Genomic DNA, 26,340 nt, shown 5'->3' on the forward strand with positions numbered 1-26,340 from the left:
AACAGACGCGAATCAGACACATGTCTGGCTTCACCAAGGTTCAGATGATAAACCTCTTCTTCCAGCTGAGATTCGGGTCTCAAGGGTAACCCACAAATTGTCAATAGCCATGTGGTCCCAAATTTGCATGTTAACTCTGCCTCACCTGGGACTTAAAAAAAAATATTTGCCAGCAGGGGTGGAGGGAGGTAAAGAGTATGGGCATGCCAAGGTCTCTGGCCACTGCAAACCGACTCCAGATGTATGTGCCACTTTGTCCATCTGGCTTACATGGGTCCTGGGCAATCAAACCCAGGTTGTTTGGCTTTGCAGGCAAGCACCTAACAGCTGAGCCATCATCTCTCCAGCCCTCACTTGGGACTTTTGGCCTAGGTCCGATCCGTGTCTGACAGTACCTGTTAGTGAGCCGGTGGCCTGGTCTAGGAGTGCAGACTCTAACTTTTGGTTGACCCGAGTTGGGATGTGTTTTCTCCACTTCATAAACTTCTTGAGTCTCTTAAGATTATGAGGCACAAATGTCACGGGAGCTATTAAGTTACAACCGAAAGATGAACCTTTCCTGATGGCCACCCTCGCGTGCAGCGTGGGGCATCTGAACTTCAGTGTGCACCTCTCTCCTCTCCAGTGTTATCCTTGTTTTGTTCTTAGAAAATAAGCAGACAAGATGAAGTGTATTAAAGAGATTTTGATGGGATTGACTAAACATTTTTATAGTTATGTCTTACAATGTTAGGTCACGATGCTGGACTGTAACATAGATGGTTTCCTGATTTCTAGCTCATGAAAATTTTGTAACACCGCCTCCCATATGCTGACAGACAGAACCGTTGTTGGTTAAGGACTAAATGGGTGACAAACGATTGTTATGTCAGTAGTACTTTTTCTCAATGGTAAAGTTGTATTCACTTTGTATTTAAGAGACTTTGGGAAAGAGGCAGATGAGAACGGGCAGGTCTGCGTCCCCAGCTGCTGCAAACGAAAGTCCAGGCGCATGCACCACCTCACACAGCTGGCTTACATGGGTCTTGGGGAATTGAACTTGGGTCCTTAGGCTTCACAAGCAAGCACCTTAACCACTAAGCCATCTCTCTAGCCCTTTAAGACTTTTTGTAATGTAGTAACTACATATGCAGACTTTCCTCAGGAGAGTGATTTTTCCCACACCAATCTCATTTCTGCTGTAGTAACTCGCGCCATCCTCCCACCCCATTTTTCAAATGAATGACACAGCAGACAGTTTAGAAATTACTCCAGAGGATGAACTTTATTCTAAAGCTCATAGAGTTTCACAATCAGTTTACAACAGTATCAGAGTCTTCATTTCACACCTTCACACAACAACGTACTGTACGGTGAGATAGGACTTTTTAAGTTTTGTTTTGCATGCTGCTAACACATTTCACTAAGCTTTTGTTTTATTCACTGAATTTGTACTAATATGAAAGCAAAATCAGTCTATTAGAATTAATTTTTGAAAGCCCTTATGAGTCAGACTTTGTCTTGTTTATAAACATCCACACATGCTGAAATGGAGAGCAAAATGCAAGAAAACGACCTTGGCAAGAGCAGATGCTTGGATCTCGTCGGCCCTCTTGAACAGGCAGTACAGTGTGTTTCCTCAGAGACAAGTCACCCATCCTCAGTGATACAAATGGAAATACTGCACAGAAGCTCGGTATGGATTCACAATTCCACAGGAATCTCAAAGTTACCAAGGCAATTTTCCCTTTTAGGATCATAAAGACTACAGACTTAAGCTTTTTTCTTTATCCATATAATACACAAAATTTCTAGACATTCTTAAAAAAGAAAATATAAATAGTCTCAGTCTGTTATGTAGAACCACATACTATGGCAAAACTGCTTCGTTAGCTGGAGGAATGTGTGCCCCGCCACCTAGTCCAAGTCCATAGTTACAGAGCTCTTCTCTTCGGGGTAGCACTCTCCGTTCTGATGCGGAGGCTCAGCACCACAATTATTTTTGCCTTCTAGATCATCTTCCTTTTTGTCAACATTTGGGCCATTTGGAGTTCTCTCCAGTTTAGGTGATTCGATTTTTGGTTTGGGTTGTGTTACGACAGGTTCACACACATTGTTTAATTCCTTCAAAAAAGAAAAGGAAAAAGAAAGTGATCATTACAGTGACTCAGACCTATCTGTCCAGTTCATTCTCCTCCCACGCCAGTGTTTACTAGCATTTCCACCAACTCCAACCACACACCTACCAAAGAAGTCCGTATCTCAAACACTCCCCCACATCATAGCTTGAAGCCTGATCATGAAGTGATTATTGTACAATCATGGACTTCAGGTTTTATACTTTATTCCTTGCAACATTGAAAGACAGAAATTATGATCTTCACATTATAATTATATTCAGTGAGGTTAGATCATTTCAAGGTAATGCAAACTCATGGGCAAAGAACTGGAACTCAAGTTTCCAGCCTAGAATGTGAACGTGGCTGGAAAGGTCCCCTTATCCATAGTTTTCACCCCATATTAAGGCCCTTCCTCTCTACCCAACTGTTCTCCTCCCACAGCGCATAATACGGTCCGCTGCGTGACATGCCCTTGTGCATTACTGGTCCTCCACCAGCATGTGGTCTCCGCGGGGCAGGGACTGTGGACAATGAATGCTCAGTTGCTGCTGGCGACACACACACTGATGAGCTCAAGTAAATGTAACCCAGCACAGACTTCAGAGACTTTTTTCTTTTGAATTTTTTTAAAGGTTTTATTTTTATTTTTTTATTTGAGAGAATGGGAGCACCAGGGCCTTCTAGCCACTGCAAACCAACTCCAGACGCATGGACCACTTTGTGCATCTGGCTTACATGGGTCCTAGGAGAACTGAACCTAAGTCCTTAAGGTTCCCAGGTGTGGTTTGATTCAGGTGTCCCTCATCAACTTAGGTGTTCTAAATGGTAAGTCCCCAGCTGATGGCAATTTGAGAATGAAAGCCTCCTGGAGGCAGTGTAGTATTGAGGGTAAGCTATGGTTGGCACAGCCAGTTTCCCCTTGCCAGAGTTTGGCACACACTCCTGTTGCTGCTGTCCATCTGATGTTTGCAAGGTGATATCCACCCACCCTCTGCTCATGCCATCGTTTTCCCCTGCCATCATAGAGCTTCCCTTCAAGTCTGTAAGCCAAAACAAACCCTTCTTCCCCGTAAGCCACTCTTGGTTGGGTATTTTCTGCCAGCAATGCAAACCTGACTGCAACATCAGGCGAAGCCTTAACCACTAGGCCTTGTGTCCAGCCCCAAACTTCGGAGACTTTGTATGTTTGCTGATGGCAATAACGAACTCAAGAAGCCCGTCTTAATAGGGATGAATCAAGACTTAAGAGACAATGGCATGTTTAAGGCTCTAATGATTTACATTAGGCCCCCAAGAGAACCCAGTAGAGTCAACACTCACCTTAATCTTTGCTTTGATTTCCTGAGCCCGTACGACGGGGTCCTGGTCAAGACTCTTCTTAGCCTGGGCGTTCATGACATTATTCATCCACTCCATTGCCTCATTAACACATTTCTCAACCTTTTTCATTTCAGACTCATCGATGTGGCTGTACTTCTCATCCTGCAAACAACGCAACGGTCAACGAATACTGAACAGCCCATCGAATCAGACCCAACTCACCAGCACCCTGCTCTCAATGACCCAACTTTTCACCATGGAAACCCCTGAGCCCCCATGCTGGCTCATGACAAGCTAGGTCTCCTCCCCCGCCCGGGGCAAGGAGCACCACCTTGTTTCTGAAGTCCGCCGCGATCTTGGCGTAGTGCTGCAGCCTGTGTCCCAGTTCTTCAAGCATTTTGGGCCTTTCCTCAGCTTCTTGAAATCGGACTTTAACTGGAGTGCCCATTTTCTAAAATAAAATGTAATGAACGGTTTTCATGCTTAAAAGGGTACAATTTTAAAATACGAGTACTCCTTTTTAGGGGAAGAAGAGAGCCTACCATTAACTCTTCCAACTTGTCAACATACGCTTGCTTAGCTTGGTCCTCTCCTTCTTCATAGAGCCAGTCCTCAGTCTCGGTGAGCAGTCTCAAAAACTTTTGATGTTCCTTCAAATGAAACATGAAGAAATTAGTGCCCATCTTCCTTCAGAAGTCTTTTTTTCTTTTTAAACTTTTTCTTGACAAATTCCATAATTTAGAGACAATAAACCATAATTCCCTCCCCCACTTCCCTTTACAAATCCACTCTCCATTACATCCCCTCCCTCTCTCCATTAGTCTATCTTTTCTTTTGATGTTGTCACCTTTTCCCCCTATTATGAGGGTTTTCTTGTGAAGGTAGTGTTAGGCGCCGTGACGCCGTGGATGTTGAGGTAGCTGAATGATTGCATCGTAAGCAGTCCCACCCCTCCTTTAGCCCGTCAGAAGTTTCTGTACAACAAAGAAACCGCAGCACGCGCCCATCTCCGCACTGCAGAGGCAAGGCAGGAGAGGACCGCCCCGGGTGTGAAGCCAGCCGGGACTACAGGGAGACCCCACCGCAACGCAAACACCACAACACTCAGAGGCACCCAAGAAGGGTAGGCCGGGAGGGAAGGCACTGTGACTGGCTGCAGCTGCCTTCACTCCATATCCTCCTGCTCACTAGTGTAACAGAATCTTCCACACGAACACAGGTAATTTATGACATCTGTCTTGTTACACAGGACATGTGGATGTGCCTAAAAACCGAACTCGTCACCGTACCTGCTCACTTATGAATTTCTCATACGGCCCACACAGCTTCTCCCTGAACTCATATACACACTCCTCCACTGCGTTCTTAGCATCATTTCTTTCTTTTTCCAGCTTATCTTGCATTATCATCTTCCCCTGTCAGGAAACAGAAAGGCTTATTTTAATCTTCCAGTATTGAAAACTAAAACAAAACATACAAAAATTGTTGTTTCAGTTTACCCCTCATTAGATTGTTCTACAAGCACTGTAGGTGGGTTCATCTTATAAATGCATGTGATGTTGTTTAATATATATAAATTTGGGCTGGAGAGATGGCTTAGCGGTTAAGCGCTTGCCTGTGAAGCCTAAGGACCCCGGTTCAAGGCTCGGTTCCCCAGGTCCCACGTTAGCCAGATGCACAAGGGGGCGCATGCGTCTGGAGTTCGTTTGCAGAGGCTGGAAGCCCTGGCGGGCCCATTCCCTCTCTCTCCCTCTATCTGTCTTTCTCTCTGTGTCTGTCGCTCGCAAATAAATAAATATATATATATATATATAAAAATTTCCTAACTTCACATTTCAGACTGGGTATCACAACCCATTGGGTAGATATAATTTTGTTCTCTTGCCAGTAGTTATATGGGTGGTTGTATCATGGTGCGATTAATACTGGCCAAGAGCCATACTACTTTTCACATTTTTAATTGATTTTAAATAAATGAACTTCTCCATAATTCAAAGAAACAGTGTATTTTAAATACACTTTGTTAATTGTTGTAGTCAGCTTCAGTAGCTGAACCCAAGTACATTAATCAATAAAATTCATTATAAATACAACGGAGTATCTGTTCCTTTTGCCTTCATCGTACAGAAATTATATACAAAACTTGGGATGTAGGAAAGAATTGCAGCCATTTATCTACTAGAACTATGTAGAGACAAATTAATCCAATATAAAAATATTTAATTAAAATACTCACCTCTGTCTCAATATACATGTTAAGAAGGTCTTTTCCTAACTGCCAGACCAAGTTGGCTTCAATAGGTAGCTCAACATTTACCACTTTTATTTTAGGTTTTTTAGCTTCTGGAGGCTGGTCAACCTTCTTTTCATTTGCCTTAAGAAGAGAGGAAGAAAAATAAGAGAGAAATTAATAATCCTTGGAAAATAACCACCACCTACTATCTTACTGATTGACCTAGGCAAAACCCAGCACCTGGCCTCACGGAGCTGAGTCTCTAGATGGCCTAGTTCCCACGGCCCGGGCTGACCAAGCGCCCCGTCTGCACCCCTGCCCAGACACCCTCTCTCCACTGAACTTCACATTCCCGTGAGTGCTTTTCTTCATAGGCCTTTAATTTCCAATCCCTTCTAATAAACAAGCATGCTCGTGAATCCCCAAAACAGTCCACTGTCCATACCTTCCCAGTCTACAATCTAACAGTAATCTCATATAAACTATGACATCGTATCTATCAGTTAGGACTTGCTCAATTTCTAAACTATGTACCTCAGCCCCCAAATCCTAATATTATACCTGTTTTAATCATAGTCAGCACTGCCCTGAGTGCTTTGAAAACTTCCTAACGCTTGCAGATGTACTATCTATTATCTGCCTTTGGGGAATGTAATTTCTCATCAGCAACTCAGAAAGGCAAAAAGCAGCACAAGTCACCCAGGTGGGTGGTGGCCCATGTCTGCAGTTCCAGCTCTCGGAAGTTGTGGCAGGAGTGACAGGTTGAGGCAAATCAGGGCCACTTAGCAAGACCCTGTCTCAAAACAGAACAAAAAAAGCTTTAAAGTAGCAAATGGGATGATGTGGAAATGATAATGAAGTGTGAGCACCCCTAATCTGAAAAGCACCAAAATCTAAAACTGACTAAATTCCACAGCTGACTTCATGTGACAGGTCAGGTGAAACACAGACCCACTGACATTACTGTGTAAACTCGCGTTCAGGTCCTGTGTGTAAACATGAGTGCACCGACTGCCCAGACTGGAACCCCAATCCCAAGACTTCATTATGTATATGTAGCTATGCCCTAAACAAACTCAGAACATTTCAGCAAACATTTGGGGAAGGGATACTTGTGTATTTTATTGTAGAGTTTCCCAAAATAATGTAAATATAGGCTGAAGCAGCTTGGAATTTTCCAAGCCTCTCCTATGTATTTCCATTTCTTCAGATTCCTATCCCTTTCCTGCCACACTGAAAAATGTAACTGAGGGGACTCAGCTCTATATAGACACGCGAAAACCAAGATGTAGAATGCCCTAACATGATTGGCCAGGGTGTCCCAGCGGGAGGAGACCCAACCACTGCTTCCCTGGGGATTCAGTCACGAAGGCTGTCGGCAACTGTAGGCGCCTGACCACAGAAGCTGGGACTAGAAAATTCAGTGACGACTGCAAAGCACGTCTGCCAGCCGAGGTTCCACGTTCCTTAGAAAACAGCAATAAGCACCATCACTAATGTCAGCCAGCACAGATGTGGTCTCCTTCCTTCTAGTACGAGAAAACGCGGCACGCAGTGAGCATGCGCTGAAGGAATGACCCACAAACAAGAAAAAAGTGCATCAGACACCTACAGCGAGCAAGACAGCAAGTGCAGCCGACTCGGGCACCGCTCAGGACAGTGTACACGTCGCAGTTCAACAGGAGCACAAACCTGAACTGACCACTGACAAGGCCAATACATCACAAACTGATACTGCAGCATGGAGTGGACGAGGAACCCTCCACGTGAGAGTTTTAAAGGGCTGAGATTAACGGTCCCACCTTCCACTCTGAACAAGACATTCCACCCAATGTCCTTTTCTAGTCAGGCATTGACACTGTCAGCACAAGTCCACTGACAGCCCTAAATCAAGGGCAATGATACTCAAGTAACTACCATCGTCACACAACTCTAACCAGAGGAGGAAAAGGTACCTTGTAGAAAAGAGTCAGGACCCACAAGACTAATAAGGAAATGCAAACTGAAAAACTCTTACCTAACATAAAATGCATTTGACCTCCACCAACAATGCTCTAAGTACAGAACCCTATCTTCAAAAATGGGAGAGAACCAAGCGACAGGAACGAGTTAATGCACATGGAACCTGCCGAGAGCGAGCTGCGAAGTGACCTGGAGACAAGGGCAGCGCCATGTCCACCTGACCACCCGTTTTAAAGGTCCGGTAAGAACCTGGTCACTTTTCAAAGATCTTGTTTAACTGTAGCTTCCAATGACTACTGCAGAAGCAAGGGAAGGCGTTACTTTGAATGCACCGTGGTTATTGCCAGATCATCACAAGGAACTTACTTGAATTGACAGGTAACCTGAGAGGAGGCTTGCGGCACTCCCGTGGCCCGTGTACTTATCATCTCATTAACTCACATGAGAACCGACCCCACGGCTCTGCCCACGACAAGACCACAAATGCTCTGCATTCCTCCGCGGCTTCTCAGAGTGGCAGTTAATCAAGAGAAGCGCTTGGGTATAAAGGAGATCCAATTTCCCTACTTGAGCAGAGTACTTCACTCATAACTGCTTTAAGTTGAGTAACACAGAAAATTAACAGAAAAAAAAAATCCACAGAGAATAAAATCACGGGGAGCTTGCTCTTGAAACTGCAGGCTCAATACCATTACGATTACATGCTGCAACATTGTCTAATGGAACGAACCAGAAGATTCACTCACTTTGTCAGCATCTGGGGTTTTGTTTTCTTCTGAGGTAAGTTCAGGTGAAGGGGGAGACTGTGAGGTTTGTTGACCATCAGTTTGTACCTGGGGCTGTGTTCCAGCTTCACTGTTGTCTTGCTGGATATTTTTCTGCAATGAAAGCCCAGGCACAAAGGATGTAGAAAGGAGGTGTGCTTGTATATATAAACGGAAAAGTTACAGGCGCCACACACAGTACACTCAACTTCTGAAATCTTAATAGGTGGGCAGAAAAGGTGCTAGATAAAAACAAAAGCAGCACAAAATACTTCAAAACTTAAAGACACTTTAAACCTGTAAGAGATTTGTGAATGACAGCAGTTAATATAGTTAGGTAATGCAGGTAGGCATCGGTGTGATGTGGTGACACCCAGAAAGTCCCCTTTAAGCACCTGCTATCTAACCTAACCTTGTAACACATGGGAGACGGGTTACTACTCCGGGCCTCTTTCCCAGAAACAAGCCTCCAAGCCACAGTCTCACCAGCAGCCACCACGCATCTGAAGAGCAGTACTTCACCTCACTGGGCAGTTACCTCCGCCATGGCTCATCACCCAGCTGGCAGCTCCCTTGCTTTCTGCCCAGTCAGCGACTTATTACTTCCAAGGCCCCTGGGACAAAGAGTGCACGGGAACAACCCTGCCTAAAACTCCTCTTTTTAAACAAAGGGAAAGAAACTGAGCTCTAAAGGGCTTTAATCCCCAGTGCTTGCTGGGTGCCCTTTTCTAATCTGTGGAAGAGGAAACCCTGGCAGCTGACTCTTCTCTGCTCACCCTGAAGTCTCTCAGGGTCCCCATCCCCCAACTTCAAGAATGTAAAGGACACTGACCTACTACTAAGAGGCACAGCATTACTAACATCCAGAAGGTACCAGAACACTGGGAAGGATGCAGCCTGTCTGCTTACCTCACTACTGTGTGGGGTTTCCAGATGAGGAAAGCACTGAGCTTCATAATGCTAATGGTGCTTCAGCATTCTAGAACTAGCTCACACCTTAATACCCCCACTAGTCCCCAGATATAAACTAACAGTTGTAACGCACCGAGCCCCTAGGGAAGCAGCCCCCGAGTCACTGCACGTCGGCCTGAGACGCCGAGCTCTTACATCCGCACTCTCTCTGCCACTCCCCAACTCAGAATCTCATTACTGAACACAACAAGTCCCTTGGAACACCAAAACCCATTTTTCCATACAATTGGAAAAAAAAAAAAAGACCCAAAGCATCTTTTCCATTTCTGTTTATGTATATTTAAAACTTAAGGGAAAAAAACATTTGACCAAACATGTATGTAGCTTTGATAAAAAGGCAAAGAAACTACCTGCTTTAATTAAATTATGTATCAGTTAATTCATACATAGATCACTATTCACTAAATTCCTATATATTTCCATTAAATAAAAAGCTATTATCTATAGTTACAAAATTTTATCAAATTATTTATCAAGAAAAATGCTTTAATCATTACTGTTGGCCTACAGCTTAGAATCAAGTTAGTGCCACGTGCAAATGCAAAGACTTCTCCATCACTTACTTCAGCATCTGAGCTGTCCGGTGGTCTGCTGGGACATTCCACGTCTCCGTCCACAGAGGACACGTCACCCTCCTCGGTGGGGACTTTCTCTACCATGGACGCGGTGGACACAGTGAAAATGCCATGCATGTTAACTCGAACCTTGACTTTCACTCTAGATTTTTCTCCATCTTTCTGTGCTGAAACATTCTGGACTACAAAGCGACCTAGGCCACAGAAAATGACAATTTTAGGGATGACACAATCTCTGTGAAGAACAGAACAAGAATTACAAGTGCTGAGCTTAATAAAGCTCACAAGTCCCGTTGTTCCAGAATCATCTCCTGAGTCCCTCCAACTCACAAACCCTTTAGTATACTTAAAGTGTGTTTGCACTTCACAGGATTTGTGTTAAGATGTCATACACAGCTTCAGAAAGCCAGAGTAATCCTGTAACTAATACTCTGGACAGACGACAAAGCTGCCCCTGCCCTGCTCCCCGGCTGGAGAAGCGCGCCAGACTTGGGCTCTGCTAGTGGTCGAAGGCAGATGTTAGCCAGCAGCACATGCTACATGTCCATCCTATAGAGAATCAAAAGTTGGTCATGTTTTAAATACGGGAGGTGAGCCAAAATGGGTGCCGCCGCCTAGCAGCGGTGAGCACTACATCGGGCACACGCCGAGCTCACGGTGGGGTCGGCGAGCTACGGCCGCCAGCGCGGCTGCAGAGACCACTACCTCACGTAGTTCAACCCCGACTGCGAGTGCCAGGAGGTCTGGCAGCCTTTTACTCGCCAGTCTGTCTGCACAAACATGGAAAGTCACCAGTTTAATTACGAGACCAGTGAAGGGCGCTGGTTAGCTATCAGGTGACTACTTCAGGAAGGACTGCCAAGTGCTCCATTCATAGCAAGAGCGCCTCAGGAGGACGGGGCGTCACAGGGCGCTTCAAGTACGTACAAACAAGCTCTTTGGTATGGTAAAATACCAAAAATTATAGATGCCATGCTGAAGAGCTTGAATTTTATCTTCTTGGCATGAGAACTAAGATATAGTATTCAATTTATCAAAACATTCTAGGCGCTGGGTGTGGTGGCACACACCTTTAATACTAGCACTTGGGAGGCAGAGGGAGAATGATCACTGAGTTCAAGGTCAGTCTAAGACTATATATATAGTGAATGCCAGTCAGCTTGATTAGAGCAAGAACCTGCCTCAAAAACAACAACAAAGCCCTCACACATCAGCATCTCCAACTATGTTTCTACCTCATATTAAATTTGTGGTAAATGTTACAAAAAATTGGGCTGGGGAGATGGCTTTCAAAAAATCTTATTGCTGGGCATGGTGGTACTTGTCTTTGATCCCAACACTCGGGAGGCCGAGGCCGGAGAATCACTGTAAATTCTGAGGCCAGCCTGAGACTCCCTAGTGAATTCCAGGTCAGCCTGGACTAGAGCAAGACCCTACCTCAAAAACAACAACAAAAATACTACTGATTTGAGAGACAAAAAAGTGACTTGCTAGGGCCTCCTGCCAGTGCAAGTACTCTCCAGAAGCAGAAGCCACTCTGCATCTGGGGGATACTGAGGAATTAAACTTGGGTCACCAGGCTTTATAAGCAAGAGCCTTTAAGTGCTGAGCCAGATGGCTTTTAACACCACTTGCTGCTCAAGTATGAGGGCCTGAGACCTTGTTGAGCGTCACTCACGGCACCCACATCCCCAGCCACGTGGTCACGCACGCCCGTAGCCTCGGTGCTGTGGGCAGGAGACTGTGTCTCAGGGAAGTATGCAGGTGAGTGACACGGGACAAGTGGCGCTCTCCTCTGACCACTTGTGCAAACACAAAGATAAGGGATATGAGTCATCACTGGTGGGCTACATCACCTTAGTCTTCAATGAACAAGAAAACCACAATTGACCAGGTGGGATTCCTTAAAATGGCTCCATTATTTATTTAAAGAAGTGGGACGAGGGTGAGTCTTAAAGACCTGGAAATGCTGGCAAGCGTCCACAAGCCAGATGAACAACTATTGTGAGTTGAAGTGAAGAGGCCATGTCAAGCCTCCCAATGAAAAAGTACCTAAAAAGATGTACCTTTAGAAAAGTGGATCAGTACAAAGCGTATTTGAGAAGTCCTAGACTGCACAAAATATTTCACCTAGAAGAAAGGTCATCATTTCAGAAGGCAATATTCTTTTAAGTAGAGATGACATCAACGTAAGAGGGAAGCAGCCAAACCAGGATGTCCTTTCAACCTCCTCAGGCCAGCACATCCACCAAGAAAGATTCCTCCACCACCAGTGCGCTGAGAGGAAACCACCTCACATGGGATTTGTTCCACTTAGTATTGCTAAGAAAAACAATGTGAAGTGTTTACACTGAATGAGAGCCCAAGTCTTCATCTCAAAGAGCAACACACACACACACACACACACACACACACACACACACACGGGGGGGGGCGCTCTCACCTATTTTGGCTTCTGGATAGGGAACTGCTTGAGGATCGGAATAGAAAGCTTCTAGCTCAAAAGGCCCTCTTCTCAAGAAGGTGAGGACTTTGGAGAAAGGAGCAGCGTGGTTCCGACTAAACACTTCATGAACACTAGTGAGGAAAGGAAGACATGTGTCAGGTCAAGTACTTAAGCTAACTAAAGAAACTCTGTGAAGTGCAGTTCAGCCTGGGCTAGAGAGACCTTACTTCAAAAGGGGGGGGGGGGAGAAAAAGAGGAAGGGGGGGCCTAAAATCCTTACTCTATCCCATCAACTCCTAGCAACCAACTGCTAAGTCTTGATAGGCTTGGTTGGGTGTTGATAATCTTAGCATATCTCAGCACTCTACCATAAAAATCATTCAACTTTTATAGTCAAGGCAGTATTGGAAAGTGATTTACTGCTACATACCCTTCCGTGTCCTCTGAATCATGGTTCCACACCAGAGATATTGAGAAAGGAACTGCATCTGTGACGGAAAATTCTCTCACTTTAAATGCTGGAGAAAGAATTGCACACTTAAAAAAGAAAAAAGTTAAAATGGTTATCATCACATTATTACTTTCCACTCATCTTTTACAACTCAACCCCAAGGGATGGGCAGATTTAAGTGGAAATCCAGAACGTGCTTACAGCACATGTTCTCGTAAGCACACACTCTGCCATGCTAACACTACATTAATCAGTAGCGCACAAATGGCTCTGGGAACAGGGAGTCTTAACACCAAGTTCCACAGGCTTAAGAGAAGGCAGATTTTCCAGAAAGGCCTTGCTAACAGCAATGCAACTCACTACAAATTCATTCTCTTCTGGATGCTTTTTAAATAAATGTAAAACATGAAAAGTGTCTATGCACACTTGTATTCTCAAGTGATCTTGCAAAGGAGAAAGCAGTGGCAGGAGGTGGGGGTGGCTCAATGGACAGAAGTGCTTGCGGCACAAGCATGAGGAGAGCCGAGTTTGATCCAAGCACCCACGTAAGTCTGTGAACGGCAACGTGCGCCTGCAATCCCCGCGCGAAGCCGGGTGAGACAGGGTGACTCACTGGGGCTGCTGGTCAGCTAGCCTAACTGAAAGTCAATGAACGTCAAGTTCAGTGTGCTCAGGAAGGCAGAGAGATAGAAGAGGAAACTTCTGACTTGTGCACAGGGCACACATCTCTGCACACATGGGCATGCACCACACGCACACTAAAAAACCCACAAAACTATTTAACAGAAGTAGCAGCAAATTCAACCAAGAGTTGGAAGGTTTGTATTATGAAAACCCTTTTTCCTTCTGCACACATTTCTAAGAATTATTATGCTAAGGATCTTTGTTTACAAAATTTCATTTTTGTATAAAAATCCCTGCTAATTAGATCAAGAGTTCCAACATGTTAAACTGGAAAAAGTTTAATCATTTAGCTCATAATTTGACTATAGCCTCTTTAGTTCTAACTTCCAGATTTACTACTTTGCTTCAAAAACTGGCTTTATGCTTCTGATTAGTCTTATTTGATAAGCAGGTTAAAAATCCACAGGGGGGGCTGGAGAGATGGCTTAGCGGTTAAGCGCTTGCCTATGAAGCCTAAGGACCCCGGTTCGAGGCTCGGTTCCCCAGGTCCCACGTTAGCCAGATGCACAAGGGGGCGCACGCGTCTGGAGTTCGTTTGCAGAGGCCGGAAGCCCTGGCGCGCCCATTCTCTCTCTCCCTCTATCTGTCTTCCTCTCTGTGTCTGTCACTCTCAAATAAATAAATAAATTAAAAAAAAATTCTTTAAAAAAAAAAATCCACAGGGGAACGGGGGAGGGGATGTTCTCAAACCGTATCTTTCCCCTAATCAAGCCTTTATGACGTCAGATTCCCATCCAATCCCTCTGCCAGGGTTTTGCGTAACTGTCACTATCACACTTTAATCTGTGCTCAGTGCCTGCATTTCCTGTGATTCCCTCAGAACCATGTCTGTTTCTAATACCTTGTCTGAAAAATACCAGGCTTAGTCGTTCTTTCAATCTTTCACTTGGGATCTTCCATATTTCAACACGGTCCTTCTGCAGCCTAATTATGTGCACACAAGGCGCTCTCAATGTGCGCTGACCACCAGGACAACGGGGAGGGGTGTGCAGGGAAGAGGCAGGGTGACAAAATACCTGTAGTGCACACCCTCTGGCCACCGCTTCATCTGCATTCAGGGTCGTGCTAACATCTTTTCCAAAGAACTTGGCAATCTTCTCTTTCACAGCTGGAATTCGTGTTGCGCCTCCAACAATCTCAACAGCGCTCACGTCTTCTACCTTCAAGTGAGTTTGTTCCATCAATGAATAAAGGGGGGCTTCTATTTTTTGCAGGAGTTCAGCACAGAGTTCTTCAAATTGTGACCTTACCAAGTTAAGAGGAAGAATTTATAAATCATTAGAAAAGTTACAGCCAATTATCACCTTGTACTGTTTCTAAACAATATAAATAACCCAGAAGTTTTGCTTCTCTCGGATAGATCCCACATGGGCCAAGTTCTTCATACCCTCCCCTGGCTTTTTAAAAATAAATCAGATAGCAGAAAAGACAGGAAATAAGAATTCTGTAGGTGTGAGAAGAAATCACTTTTAACAAATAAACTGAAACACACTTTACAAAGATGCCAAGTTTTAAGCGTCTCCAGCCATAAGCCCTGCAGCAGATAGACCACAAACGTAAGTCAATACCCAGTGGCGGCGGGCTACAAAGGACCTCTAGACTACGGCTTCAGCCAAGTTCATTTACGTAAGCAAGCAGCACAAGGCACACACCTGTTCATCTTCCCCGAGACATCTTTGTCATTCATGAAGCATTCAATATTCAGTGGCAGGTCCGTGCTGTTGGAGCTCATTAGCTTTTTCAACTTTTCACACTCTTGATAGAGACGAAGGAGTGCTCGAATTTTGGATTTTGCATCTAACTTGTACTTCGTTTTAAATTCTGCACAAAAATGCTCCACAAGCTTTTCATCAAAGTTCTTTCCTCCTAAGAAGGGGTCAAAAGCTGTTCCCAGAACCTAAGAAAGTCAGCACAGACAGACAGATTAGTTTTCATCACACATGTGACTAGAATCTTAGATATTCCTGTTCAAACCACCGAAAAGATTTGAGCACTACACTGAAGATACCATCTTTTTCTTCTTTCCTAATAGACACTGAAGAGCATCTAAGACAGTAAGAGAATTACACTACCTTCGTGCAGACCAAACAAGTCCTACTTAAAGTAATTCACCCGCTGAGAGCGGCCTGAAGGCCCAAGCCTGCCCCATCAGCAGCCTGAAGCTCCTGAGCTTGGTCCCGAGTCACATTTAACAGGCTCTGGTCTCTTAGCGCCACAGCCACAACTTTACCTTCAGTTTCCCCTTGTTAAAAGCACAGGCAGATACTTGGAAAGCCGAGTGTCCCATGTCCACAAAGACTACGATCCGAGGCTTGTCATCTGGGCTTGGGAGATCCTGCTTATAAATTCCGTAATTCAAAGCAACTACAAAAAAAAATAGTTTTAGTCTTTTGGTTCATGTTTTTCTAGTCATTTCACTGTTACTCAAGATGGCGTGAATTAATTCTCTCTTCACTTCAGGTCAATGCCCTATCTGTCCTTCAGTACGCAGAGATGTGTTGAGAATCACACCTGGTGTGAGCACCAGTGTGCCCACCTGTCACACTTCTTGTACGCACAACCTGCTGGTGGACTGCTCTCCCCCAATAACTAGACACTGCACATGCAGCCCAGCAAGTGCAGCTGCTCCGAGATCTTTGTTTTCTTGCTTTTGTTCCATCCTTAGCATTTTGACCTTAAAGTGTGTTTTGGTTTCTGGGCTTTGGAATCACTGCATTTCTTATCATTTATACCTAACAGCTTTTCAAGAACCTATTGGAAATATACTGGAAAGCAGCCTAAGAAAGCCAGTATTTATTTCTGACTAGTTTTTTCTCGTGCGTGGCAGGAAACGGGCACAAGCTCTAGGAGAGGGCAAGCGCTGCGCTCCTTAGGAGCAGCCCACGGCCTGCCAAGCGGTGCCGACCTGCGTCAGTGCTCGGCGAGTAAGCAACTCCTAAAGCCACACTTCAGAAAACATACGATGAAAAAGAATGAATGAAAGCAATGCTTATAGCCAAGTACTTACAACACCCAGGACTGCGTAGCTCTGGGAAAATAGGTTTGTTTCTTAACCATGAAAAAAGTTAAATGCAGCCTACCTAATTTGAAGGATTAAGTTGAAAAACAAAAGCTAAGAGATTTCTAATGAAAACACTCTACGAATGCTCAGATCCCCCACCTGCCGCCGTGTCATTCATGAGTCTCAGGCAGTTCAGGCCGACGATCTGCGCGGCGTCTAACACGGACCTCCGCTCGGCATCTGTGAAGAAGGAAGGGACCTGCGAAAAGAAGGATTTTAATTCTTCTAGAGCACAATACTTACAAATGCTTCACCAACCAGTTCTAATCAATTTACAACAATGCAACTAAGTGCCTGGCCAGGTCCCAAAACAGAAGGAGAATTTTAAAAACTTAAATTTCTAGCAAGTTCCTTAACTTCCATAATGTTGTTTTTAAAGACTACCTCAAAACTAGTAGTGTCATAATTTACACTATAATCAAATTCACCAGAATTAATAAAACGTTGGAATGACTTGAATATAAAATTTAAGTGAATGAACTAATGCTTTCTAAACTAGCCTTAAATTTGAAAATTAACCAGGTGTGGTGCACATACCTTTAATCCAAGCACTCAGGAGGCTGAGGAAGGAGAACTGCCATGAGTTCAAGGCCATTCTGGAGTTACAGAGTAAGTTCCAAGTCAGCCTGGACTAAAATAAGACCCTACCTTAAAAAATAAACAGGGCTGGAGAGATGGCTTAGTGGTTAAGGCATATGCCTGAAAAGCCAAAGGATTTGGTTGAACTCTCCAGGACCCACGTAAGCCACAGGCACAAGGAGACACATACATATGCACTTCATTTGCAGTGGCAAGAGGCCCTGGTGTGTCCATTCTCTCCCTCTCTCGAGTAAATAAATAAAAATTAAAATAAAGGAACTAGAAACTATAATGCTAAATCAACATTTAATGCTAGCTGGAATAAAATTATAGGTTAAGGACTACTAGCATTTACAGGTGATACCAAGCTAATTCTAGCATATGCCACTGCCCTGCACTTTTGTTATTCAGAGTTCAAGCATTAATAGACTGGTTAAGATCACAAAAATGGCTGGGTGCAGTGGTACATGCCTTTAGTCCCAGCACTTAGGAAACTAAAAAACCTTAAGAAATTTTTTAAAGGCCTGTTCATTTTCTTAAGGGTTGAAGCTTCTGATGGCACCAACATGCTTCTAGTTTTAAGCAGTTCTTTTTATTTTGTTTTAATTTATTTATTTGGGAGAGAAAGAGAGAGAGAATGGGTACACCAGGGACCCCAGCCAATGCAAAGGAACTCCAGATGCACACACCACCTTGTGCATGTGGCTAATGTGGGTCCTAGGGAATCGAATCTCGGTCCTTTGGCTTTGCAGGCAGTCGCTTTAACCACTAGGCCATCCCTCCAGGCCTTGATTTTTGAAGTAGGGTCTTACTCTAGACCAGGCTGACCTCAAACTCAACAGTGATCCTCCTACCTCTGCCTCCAGAGTGTTGGGATTAAAGGCGTGCGCCACCATGCCCGGCTTTAAGCAATTCTTTTGACTGCCTTCTAGGGCAGCATTTTAAGTAGGGCACTCATTAGGAAAGGAGTAACCATAAACTCACAGCAAGCTTGGCAAAGTGTCACAGATTTGTAGATGCTTAAGACAGGGCAAGAGCAAAAGCAGATCCCAGCTCAACTTTCAGATCACAATACTTCCTTCATCAATCTTAATAATAATTTAATAATAATAATAATAATTTAATAATTTTAAATGACTAGACTTAACGAAGATTAGTATCTTTCTAGCAGCAGTCCTTTGGTAGAACAGTTTGTCTTACAAAGGCTAGAAGAGACATTTTTATCCCTTCTGCCTAGGTCATTCATGTCCCTAGGACGCAGTGTCAGAGACCTCCAACTGTTCTGAGCAGGCCACACAGCTCACAGCACCTACCTCACACCACCCCAGTGCAGAGTAAGCCTCGGCAGACGGAACCACCATCCGACACTTGGGAAAACAACTCACAGCTACTTGTTTAACATAATGACCTTTCTGGTTCACTTCAAGTATCCCTTGACAATCTACCTCATAACTGTCCAGGCAGCAAGAGGATTGTCAATACTAAAACTTCTGAAGTCCTGGTTTATCAACTGAGGGTAGAATTCTCAACACCTGTAAAAAGCTCTCAACCACAGCAGCTGTTTGATATCACAGCAATCAACTGCTGTACAGAACAGATGTGGCCAGTCTACATTCTCCAACAACTCCACAGGGCATCCTGGTTTATGCTTTCAAGAACCTTTGCAATTTTTGGCTAAAAATATCATTCAAGTCTACTTTGAAATGCTCCAGAACCTTAATGCTTGAGTACAGTTCTGTTCTCTGCTAATAATACAGCAGACACACAGGTGGTACTTTAAGAACTGAATTCTACTCACGGAAATGACGCAGTCAGTCACTGGCTTCTTGAGATTGTGCTCAGCCGTTTCCTTCAGCTTGGTCAGCAGCATGGCCGTGATCTGCTCCACGCTGAACAGATGCCCCTCATCCATGTACATTACCTATCATGGAGAGAAACAACACTTCAAGGGCACGCTGATATGACTTCCCAGTAATACACTCTCCACAAAATCCTAGCATTTTAAGAAAGAGGACGAAAATAATGGGAGGAAAAGGGGAAGAAAAGAGCTTTTCCTAGAACAAAAAGAGGGGAAATTTTTTAAATCTAGGCAAATCTCTCCCTCTTCAAAGTCCAAGACAAAGCACTATGGAAGTAGTAACTTTTCACCAAAGAAATGCATTGAAGTATTAGGAATGCCTCCGATAGTTACACTACTGCTCACCAAACAAGTACAAATGAAGTGTCTTAGTACATTATTTCTTTAACAAAGAAGCCAAAATTTTCTAACTGCTAGAAAGTTAGAAAAACACAAATTCAGCAGTATATATTACCACTTGACTGTCTCAAAAACAATTTAAGTTATGCTCACTCACTTTTTGAGCTAGACAGAACACAAAACCCCATGTTCAATTCAGAGGCTTAAATATTAAAGACATCAACATTTTCCTCTACAGATGAATTACCAACAGGTGCTGGATTGAGTGCATTACCTTTATTCCAACTCCACCATTTTTCATTGGCACCAAATCGTAACTCAGGTTTTGCTTTTCCTTCTGAATGAAGGGGTCATTGAAAGTTCGGCCATGAAACCTCTTGAAGTTCGACACCGTATTGTTAGCATGAGTAATTTGCTGTAAGAGAATTTCAGTATTTAAGATTTTTCTCGCATGTCACTGCTTACTAGTACCGACAGTAATTTCAGATATAGTCATTTGTCCAGCAAACCCTGGGGATGCAAATAATTTCTCCTTGGAGCCTTCAACTTCCCATCAATGGATAGCCTTTGTTCTTTTTTCTATGAAAATTATCAGGGAGGACAACAGTGTCACTGGAAACAGTCAAGAGATCTCAGAATCTGCGAGGAAAAGTTAGTGAAACTGTCCGTCAGGCTCTGCACACCCACCTCATCACCACCAACTCATCTCACCCCGTTTGTAGCCCAACTAAATGTGCCACATTTCATGCTCAGCTGCTGTTGGGAGTCACATCAGATGAACAGAGTCCAGCTATTCTACAGTTCTAGTCCCCACAAGACTGGGGTACAGGAGTCCTGCTATACCCAGATGTTTACATGGGGGCCAGGGAATCAAGCTCTGTGCATGCACGTGGATCCTCCCAGGCACTAGGGCTTCAGCGGGAAGTACTCCAACTCCTAAGCCATCTCCCCAGCCCTCAAGTGTTAACTTATTAATAGACTTCCAAGTAACCAGGATAAAATTTTATGGTAGAAAGCACCGTGGACTGCAGTTTTTCCTAGGAATAGCATGGGAAGCTGGCTGACCTAGACCAAGAGTTAAAAGATGAGGATAAATCAGTTTCAATGCTTTCAGCTCTATGTGTCTATTTCTGAGGGTGCAGGAGCCACACATTTTATCAATAATGACTGAACCCGTACTCTCTTAAAGGAACTGGCGCACATGCTTGTAAAGAGAAAAACTCTCAGTGCCTAAGTGTGTGCAGAGCACACTCCAACACCTGTCGTTACTTGTAGCGGCCTTTGCTGGAAGTGGAAGGCTGTACTTCAAGCAAAATGTTCAAGTGAAACACTCAAATTCAGAAAAACCAGAAATATGCCAAGCTGTTAGGAAATAATGCTTTCTAAATCTGCTGTTTGAGACAAATACTTTTGGATCAGCTTTAGAATCTGTTAGTAAGTCTCACTTTGGAGTAAGTATATTTCACTTAAAGTAAGACCCTCGTTTAAAATAAGATTAAAGTCACCTGAGTGTTTATTTTCTGCCAACTACTTTTAAAGATAAGAATATAACCTGGCAGTACCAGTCATTCAAGCAACATGGAATGTGTTTTTATCCTAAAACGTCAAACCTGAGATGGAGGACATGAGACTCTCCTATAGGCTAAGCGCGAGTCTCAACTTGTCCTCAAGTGACTGCAGCTGTAGAAATTTAGGACAGGGCTCTCACCACCCTGCGCAGGCTCACTGAGGACCAGCACTAGTAAGTCCCTCTACTCTCCAGCAAGTCACTTTGAGCATAACTTTTTAAATTTACTTTTTCTCCCTCTTGTCATGATCTTCAGTTCAACTAGTCATACTAACATATACTTCAGAATTTAGCTTCTTTCTTAGCAGTAGTGTTTTCTGTGTTTATAAGCTTTTTAAACATTTCTTTCTTAAAGCCTCTCCAATGATTTCTTTTTCACTCCTCCTACCCTACAGTAGTGCTATTTAACTTTTTTTTTTTTGGTTTTTCAAGGTAGTGTCTCACTCTGGCTCAGGCTGACCTGGAATTCAGTATGTAGTCTCAGGGCGGCCTCGAACTCACCGCGATCCTAATTCTGCCTCCCTAGTGCTGAAATTAAAGGCACAAGCCACCATGTCCGGCTTTAACAGAATTTTAAGTCAGAAGTAATAATCATGTATGTAAAACCTTTTAGTAGCTACATGAAAATAAGAGATACATTGGGTATGGTGGCACATGCCTTTACCCCAGCACTCAGGAGGCAATGGTAGGAGGATTGCCTTGAGAGTTCCAGGCCTCGAGGCCACCCGAAGACTATACTGTGAATTCCAGGTCAGCCTGGGCTAGACCAAGACCCTACTTCAAGAAAAAAAAGAAAAAAGAGGTGTGATTACCCAAAGGAGTATGGGAAGCTGTCAATGGAAACATTCTAAGTCACCAAACAAAACAAAAGAGGAACATAAGGTAAGAAATGATCAATTGAGAGTTCATGAATGTCTCAATTAAGTATTCAAAACTTTAAAATAGATTAAGCTTAAGCACTTTACTGGTATGTTAGGGAGATTTTCCTTTAAAGCCCCATCAGAAGGCTCTTAAAACGTACCTGATTTTTGGCTGCAACCCCAATGGTTCTGTTTTTTGATCCAAATGATATAACAGACCTAAAAACAAACACAAACCAAACATTTCAAAAATATTAAAAAGCAAAAATGTGGACTTTTTTTCATAGACAAGAAAATCCTGATGTTTTCTAGTGGTAGCAGGGCAGGTACAAGCCCAGCATTATTTTGGAGTCCACAACTTTCACAGACATGCGAACTTGGGGGAGGTATCATGTACCCACTGACAATACAGTCAAGGGGATAGTCCTACCACCCCTGGCATCTCTGCTCATCAGAACTCATGTTCCAATACCTCAATTGCTAATATAATGCCACCAGGTCACCAATTTATAAGTATCGAACGCTAGTTTTGAAAACCCTTTGGATATTTCAAGGCCATTATTCAACTTGACATTAGAGATGACTAACAAAAAAAGAGTGTCATTCTACCTCTCAGTCAACCAATTCTTGTTCAAACCTAAATGTCACTGCCATACCTATTTCTGTCTTGATAAATCATCTGCCTCTTCAAGGTTCCAAAGTTTTTATTTAAACCTAAGCAAAGGAGTCTAAGTTATGTCTCTGGAGTCTCAAGAGCACAAAAGAGGCTCCCACCTGTTAAGAGACTATCTGAAAAGATCAAAGATGACGATGCAGACAGAGCAAGCCATAGGAGAATGGAATAATAAATGTCAGTACGAAATCTGCTGCGACAAGACTAAAAAGTGACTGTAACTGTCAGGCCGCTTCTCAGCAATGAAAGTGGCATGTATAGTAACAGTAGAGGCAAGATGGAGAAGCCTTGTGTGGAGGAGGTAGTGATTAAGGCTTTGGATTAGGCGTAATCTAATTGTGCATTACTAATCCAAATCTCATCTAATTTTGGTTTAGTTACTCCTACATAGGTAAATGAGATGAGTCAATTGGGACTGTACTGAGGACATTTAAATCTGCTGTGAAAGAAACAACTTGGGCCCAGACTGTCTAAGCATGCACAGTCAGGAGCATTAAAAGCAACTCCTAGACAAGGAAGTCTAAAAACGACCATTCTAGAACAATGATACACTGGCAGGATGGGTCTCATTCATCTTCCAAGAAATCGGATTAATTAGGAAAGGAACCAGTATCCAATGTACTTGTGAGCCAATTACTTTAACAAGCACCTCAAGAGGGATGCCAACAGCACCCTCAGTTTACCTTTCCCACAACAATACCTTTAAGTTTTTAGTTGTATATTATGGTCACTACATTCAAGATCACAAATTCCCTCCTGCTTTCCTTTGAACGGCTTTTAAAAAATTACTATTACTGAAGAACAAACACGCAAACTGCACGCAGGGAGGAATGTCCCGAAGGAAACACTGTCACCCCTCTTACTAAACTCCAGTTGAGTCTTTCACACTGCCAAAGAACAGACCATCATGGATTTGCAAAAGTCCTGTTGAGGGGGGGAAAAAAAAAGTGTTTCTAACAGTCAGCGTTTGCTTATTTCCTCTTCACTTTCAGAAACGTTCACCTGCATGTAAGTATCTGCATAAAGGCCAGTTATTTTACTTTGGGTTTGATGGTCCAGTTTACACATCAATTTGGACGTGGTGCATTAATTAATTAAAAAAAAAAACGACAGCAACTACTGTGATAAGCAGATTTCTTATGATTGCACAGGCAGGTTATGTTTCCCTCTTGTTACCTTGGGAAACAACCCCCCTCAAAAAGTTGGGTTTTTCACCATGTTGCTTCCTGCCTGCCCACCCCATGCTGCTGCACAGTGTACCATTTTCAAGTATATATGAACCAGTCAAATAAAAACTCGGTCTAGAAATCTTCACGAATGACTGTTAACAATGCGTTAGAAGGAACGCTTATAGTTCTCCCAAACACACACACACACCCACCCAAAAATGATTTCAGGGCACTGAGGCCAGCGACATTAGCAGACGAGAGTAAGAAAAGAGGTAGGTAGGTGGGTTGAGGTTTCACCGAGCATTATTGTGGTAGCTAACACCACCCGCAGGCTCCCCCAAGGCAAGAAGCGCAGCACACTGGCTCTTTCTAGAAGCTTCTAGGTCATCTCAAGATCCACAATGCGGAAGAAAAGGCCGAGCAGCTCCCAGCTCCGCGGTGCACAAAGGTACTCGCAGGAGGGGCACAGCTGAGGGTGGTCCACCCAGCGAGCTCCGAGAAGCCCCGGAGGGCAGGGCGGGGTGGCCGCGGAGCGAGCCGGACTGGAAAGGCGAACCAGTCGCGGGCTTCTGCTAACAGCCGGGGCTCTGCGGTTCTCCCCCAAAGTACCGACCCTGGGCGATCGGCTCTCCGAGCTCCTCTGAACCCCGACAAGCCCCAGGACCACCCACCTACCCAATCACCCAATCCAGGCGACGAGCTGATCGCATCCTGCCCGGGCCCGACGCGGGCTACCCCGCTCGCCGCCGTGCTCGGGATGCTTGCCTTTGCTCTCCGTAGGCTCCCGCTTCCCCCGAGCTCTCCCCTCCCCACCACCGGCATCGCCCCCCAGGAAATTGCTACTCACGGGGTGCACCGGTCGCTGAACTCGTTGGCGATGGTCTCGATGCCCCCGGCCCGAGCCACCGCGATGTAGCAGCTCTGCGAGCCCACGTCCAGCCCTACCACCGACATGGCCGGCTCACGGTCTCGTCCCCGCTCCGCTCGCTGCCTGCTCGGGCGCTCGGTAGATCTCGGAAGATGTCTCCGGCTCCCCGGCGGGCGGGCTGGCGGCAGGAAGGATGCTCCGGCGAGAACGCTGCGCCCGGTGTCGGCCGGCCTCTCGCCGCCGCTCCGCTGCCGACCCAAAAGGGGAGGTCCCAACGCCTCAGCCTTATGTAGCGCACTGCTGAGAACTTTCCAGAATCTGCGGCATTTACTCACCGGCGCCTCCACGTGCCACTTCCGCTTCCTTCTTCTCGAGCCTTCTCGAAAGATTTTACCCAATGGGTGGCTCGGTCCCCGGATGACGTCAGCCGTTGCCATAGCGGCAGGACAGCCGCTCCCGTACCATTGGCTCAAGCGGGGCAAGGTGACCGCCCCCCCTCTTCTGGGTCCTTCCCTTCCCCGGCAATGGACTTCTTGCACTCTCCTTGTAGCACAGGCAATGAATAATAGCTCTAAAATTCCTAAAATTCGTAATCTGACACTCGGCGGCGGTGTCTGGTCCTTAGATTGTAAAGAAAGGAGGAGCGGAGAACGCCCGCCAGCTGTCAGGAGAGCATGCCGGGAAGCGTAGTTTTAGCGGGTTGGAGACCTGAGCGCATGGCTTGCCGGGAGGCGTAGTTCGGCGAGGCGACGAGGACGCACTGCATGCCGGTATGTGTAGTCCGGGCCGCAGTGCCTGCTGGGAGCCGGGCTTTGTCTCTGGGGCTCCTGGGAGAGGCCCGGCTTTCTTCCCCCGGCGTCTTCGCGCGCTTTCTCGGCCAGACGGGCGGTCGTGTCCTTGTGCTGTGTGTTCCGATCGGTTCCGACTTTGAACTTCAGTGTGGTCCGCACATAAAGCGGCGCGGCCCTTTGTGTGGTTTTGTATTCCTTCGTCCGGGGCCGGATGCCCTTTTGTGTTATAAAATGGGGTTTTGTGTGATTAAATGAAAGCGGGTCTTTAGTTGCGATGTCATTGGGAAGGTTGTGAGTGTCGCCTGCCGACCTTGTCCCTCCCTGCCGCTCCTAACCATAAGTATAAGTTGCTGTGTTTTGTTTTTTTTGTTTGACCTGCTACAGCTTTTGTGTCTTTTCTTGGAAAGCGATGCACCCCCCCACACACACACACACATATACACCTTAATTTAGGTTCAGTAAAGCTCTTTTTACCTTCAAGTCTTTTAATACTCTCGAGTGTAGAAATTATCATCTTTTTTTTGTTGTTGCTTATACAAATAAGCACAATTCAAACGTGTGTGGCTAACTAATGTGAAATGGAATGAGGAATTTGTGACTCAAAGTTAGAAAACTCACGCATGAACAGTTCGACAGATTTTCCTACTCTAGAAAAACAAGCATATTAAATCAGAAGTTGGGGCTCATATTCCATGTAAAGTAAGCCGCCTATGCTTTTTTGAGGGTCAGGTTGCTCTGTCACTTACTCAAGTTACCTTAACCTACTTCACTTAACTCATTTAAAGCAGAACGAAGAGTATTCAGGGTGGATGTTTTTAAATCTAAAAATATGATTTAAATTTGAAAAATATGATGATTTTTGTTGCACATCTCCAAAACTTTGACCACCTCAACAACTACTTTGTTTTGTTTTTTTTTTTTTAACAAATGAAAAGTTAAAACCCATGTAATGACAGCAGTTTCAAATAGAAAAGACCTTTGAGGTTATTTTGTCTGCTTGCCATGCTTTATATAGGTGAAAACTGCCAAGAAACGTGGAACCAGACAGGTTAGGGACAAGTCCAAATCC

The 26,340-nt window shown here is 44.5% G+C and overlaps 1 protein-coding gene across 1 annotated transcript; it reads right to left on the reverse strand.

Moving 5' to 3' along the window:
• Positions 1-1,237: 1,237 nt before the first annotated feature.
• Hsph1 (heat shock protein family H (Hsp110) member 1) lies at positions 1,238-24,748 on the reverse strand. The gene is made up of 18 exons (XM_004659989.2): positions 24,460-24,748; positions 21,932-21,989; positions 19,618-19,758; positions 18,945-19,067; positions 16,667-16,766; positions 15,737-15,870; positions 15,159-15,403; positions 14,523-14,751; positions 12,802-12,908; positions 12,369-12,502; positions 9,914-10,119; positions 8,361-8,492; positions 5,656-5,793; positions 4,709-4,834; positions 3,962-4,069; positions 3,751-3,870; positions 3,420-3,581; positions 1,238-2,103 (listed from the first exon to the last, which is right to left on the reverse strand). The coding sequence occupies exons 1-18, from the start codon at positions 24,564-24,566 to the stop codon at positions 1,897-1,899; spliced, it is 2,577 nt and encodes an 858-aa protein (XP_004660046.2). The 5' UTR covers positions 24,567-24,748; the 3' UTR covers positions 1,238-1,896.
• Between the last annotated feature and the right edge of the window lie 1,592 nt (positions 24,749-26,340).

This window comes from Jaculus jaculus, chromosome 7, assembly GCF_020740685.1.
Source record: "Jaculus jaculus isolate mJacJac1 chromosome 7, mJacJac1.mat.Y.cur, whole genome shotgun sequence".
NCBI lineage: Eukaryota > Metazoa > Chordata > Mammalia > Rodentia > Dipodidae > Jaculus > Jaculus jaculus.

Coding starts and splice junctions, on each gene's coding strand:
- Hsph1 (XM_004659989.2), bottom strand. CDS start 24,566: ATGTCGGTGGTAGGGCTGGACGTGGGCTCGCAGAGCTGCTACATCGCG. Junction 3,871..3,961: donor ACAAGTTGGAAGAGTTAATG/GTAGGCTCTCTT, acceptor ATTTTATTTTAG/AAAATGGGCACTCCAGTTAA. Junction 3,582..3,750: donor CGGCGGACTTCAGAAACAAG/GTGGTGCTCCTT, acceptor CGTTGTTTGCAG/GATGAGAAGTACAGCCACAT.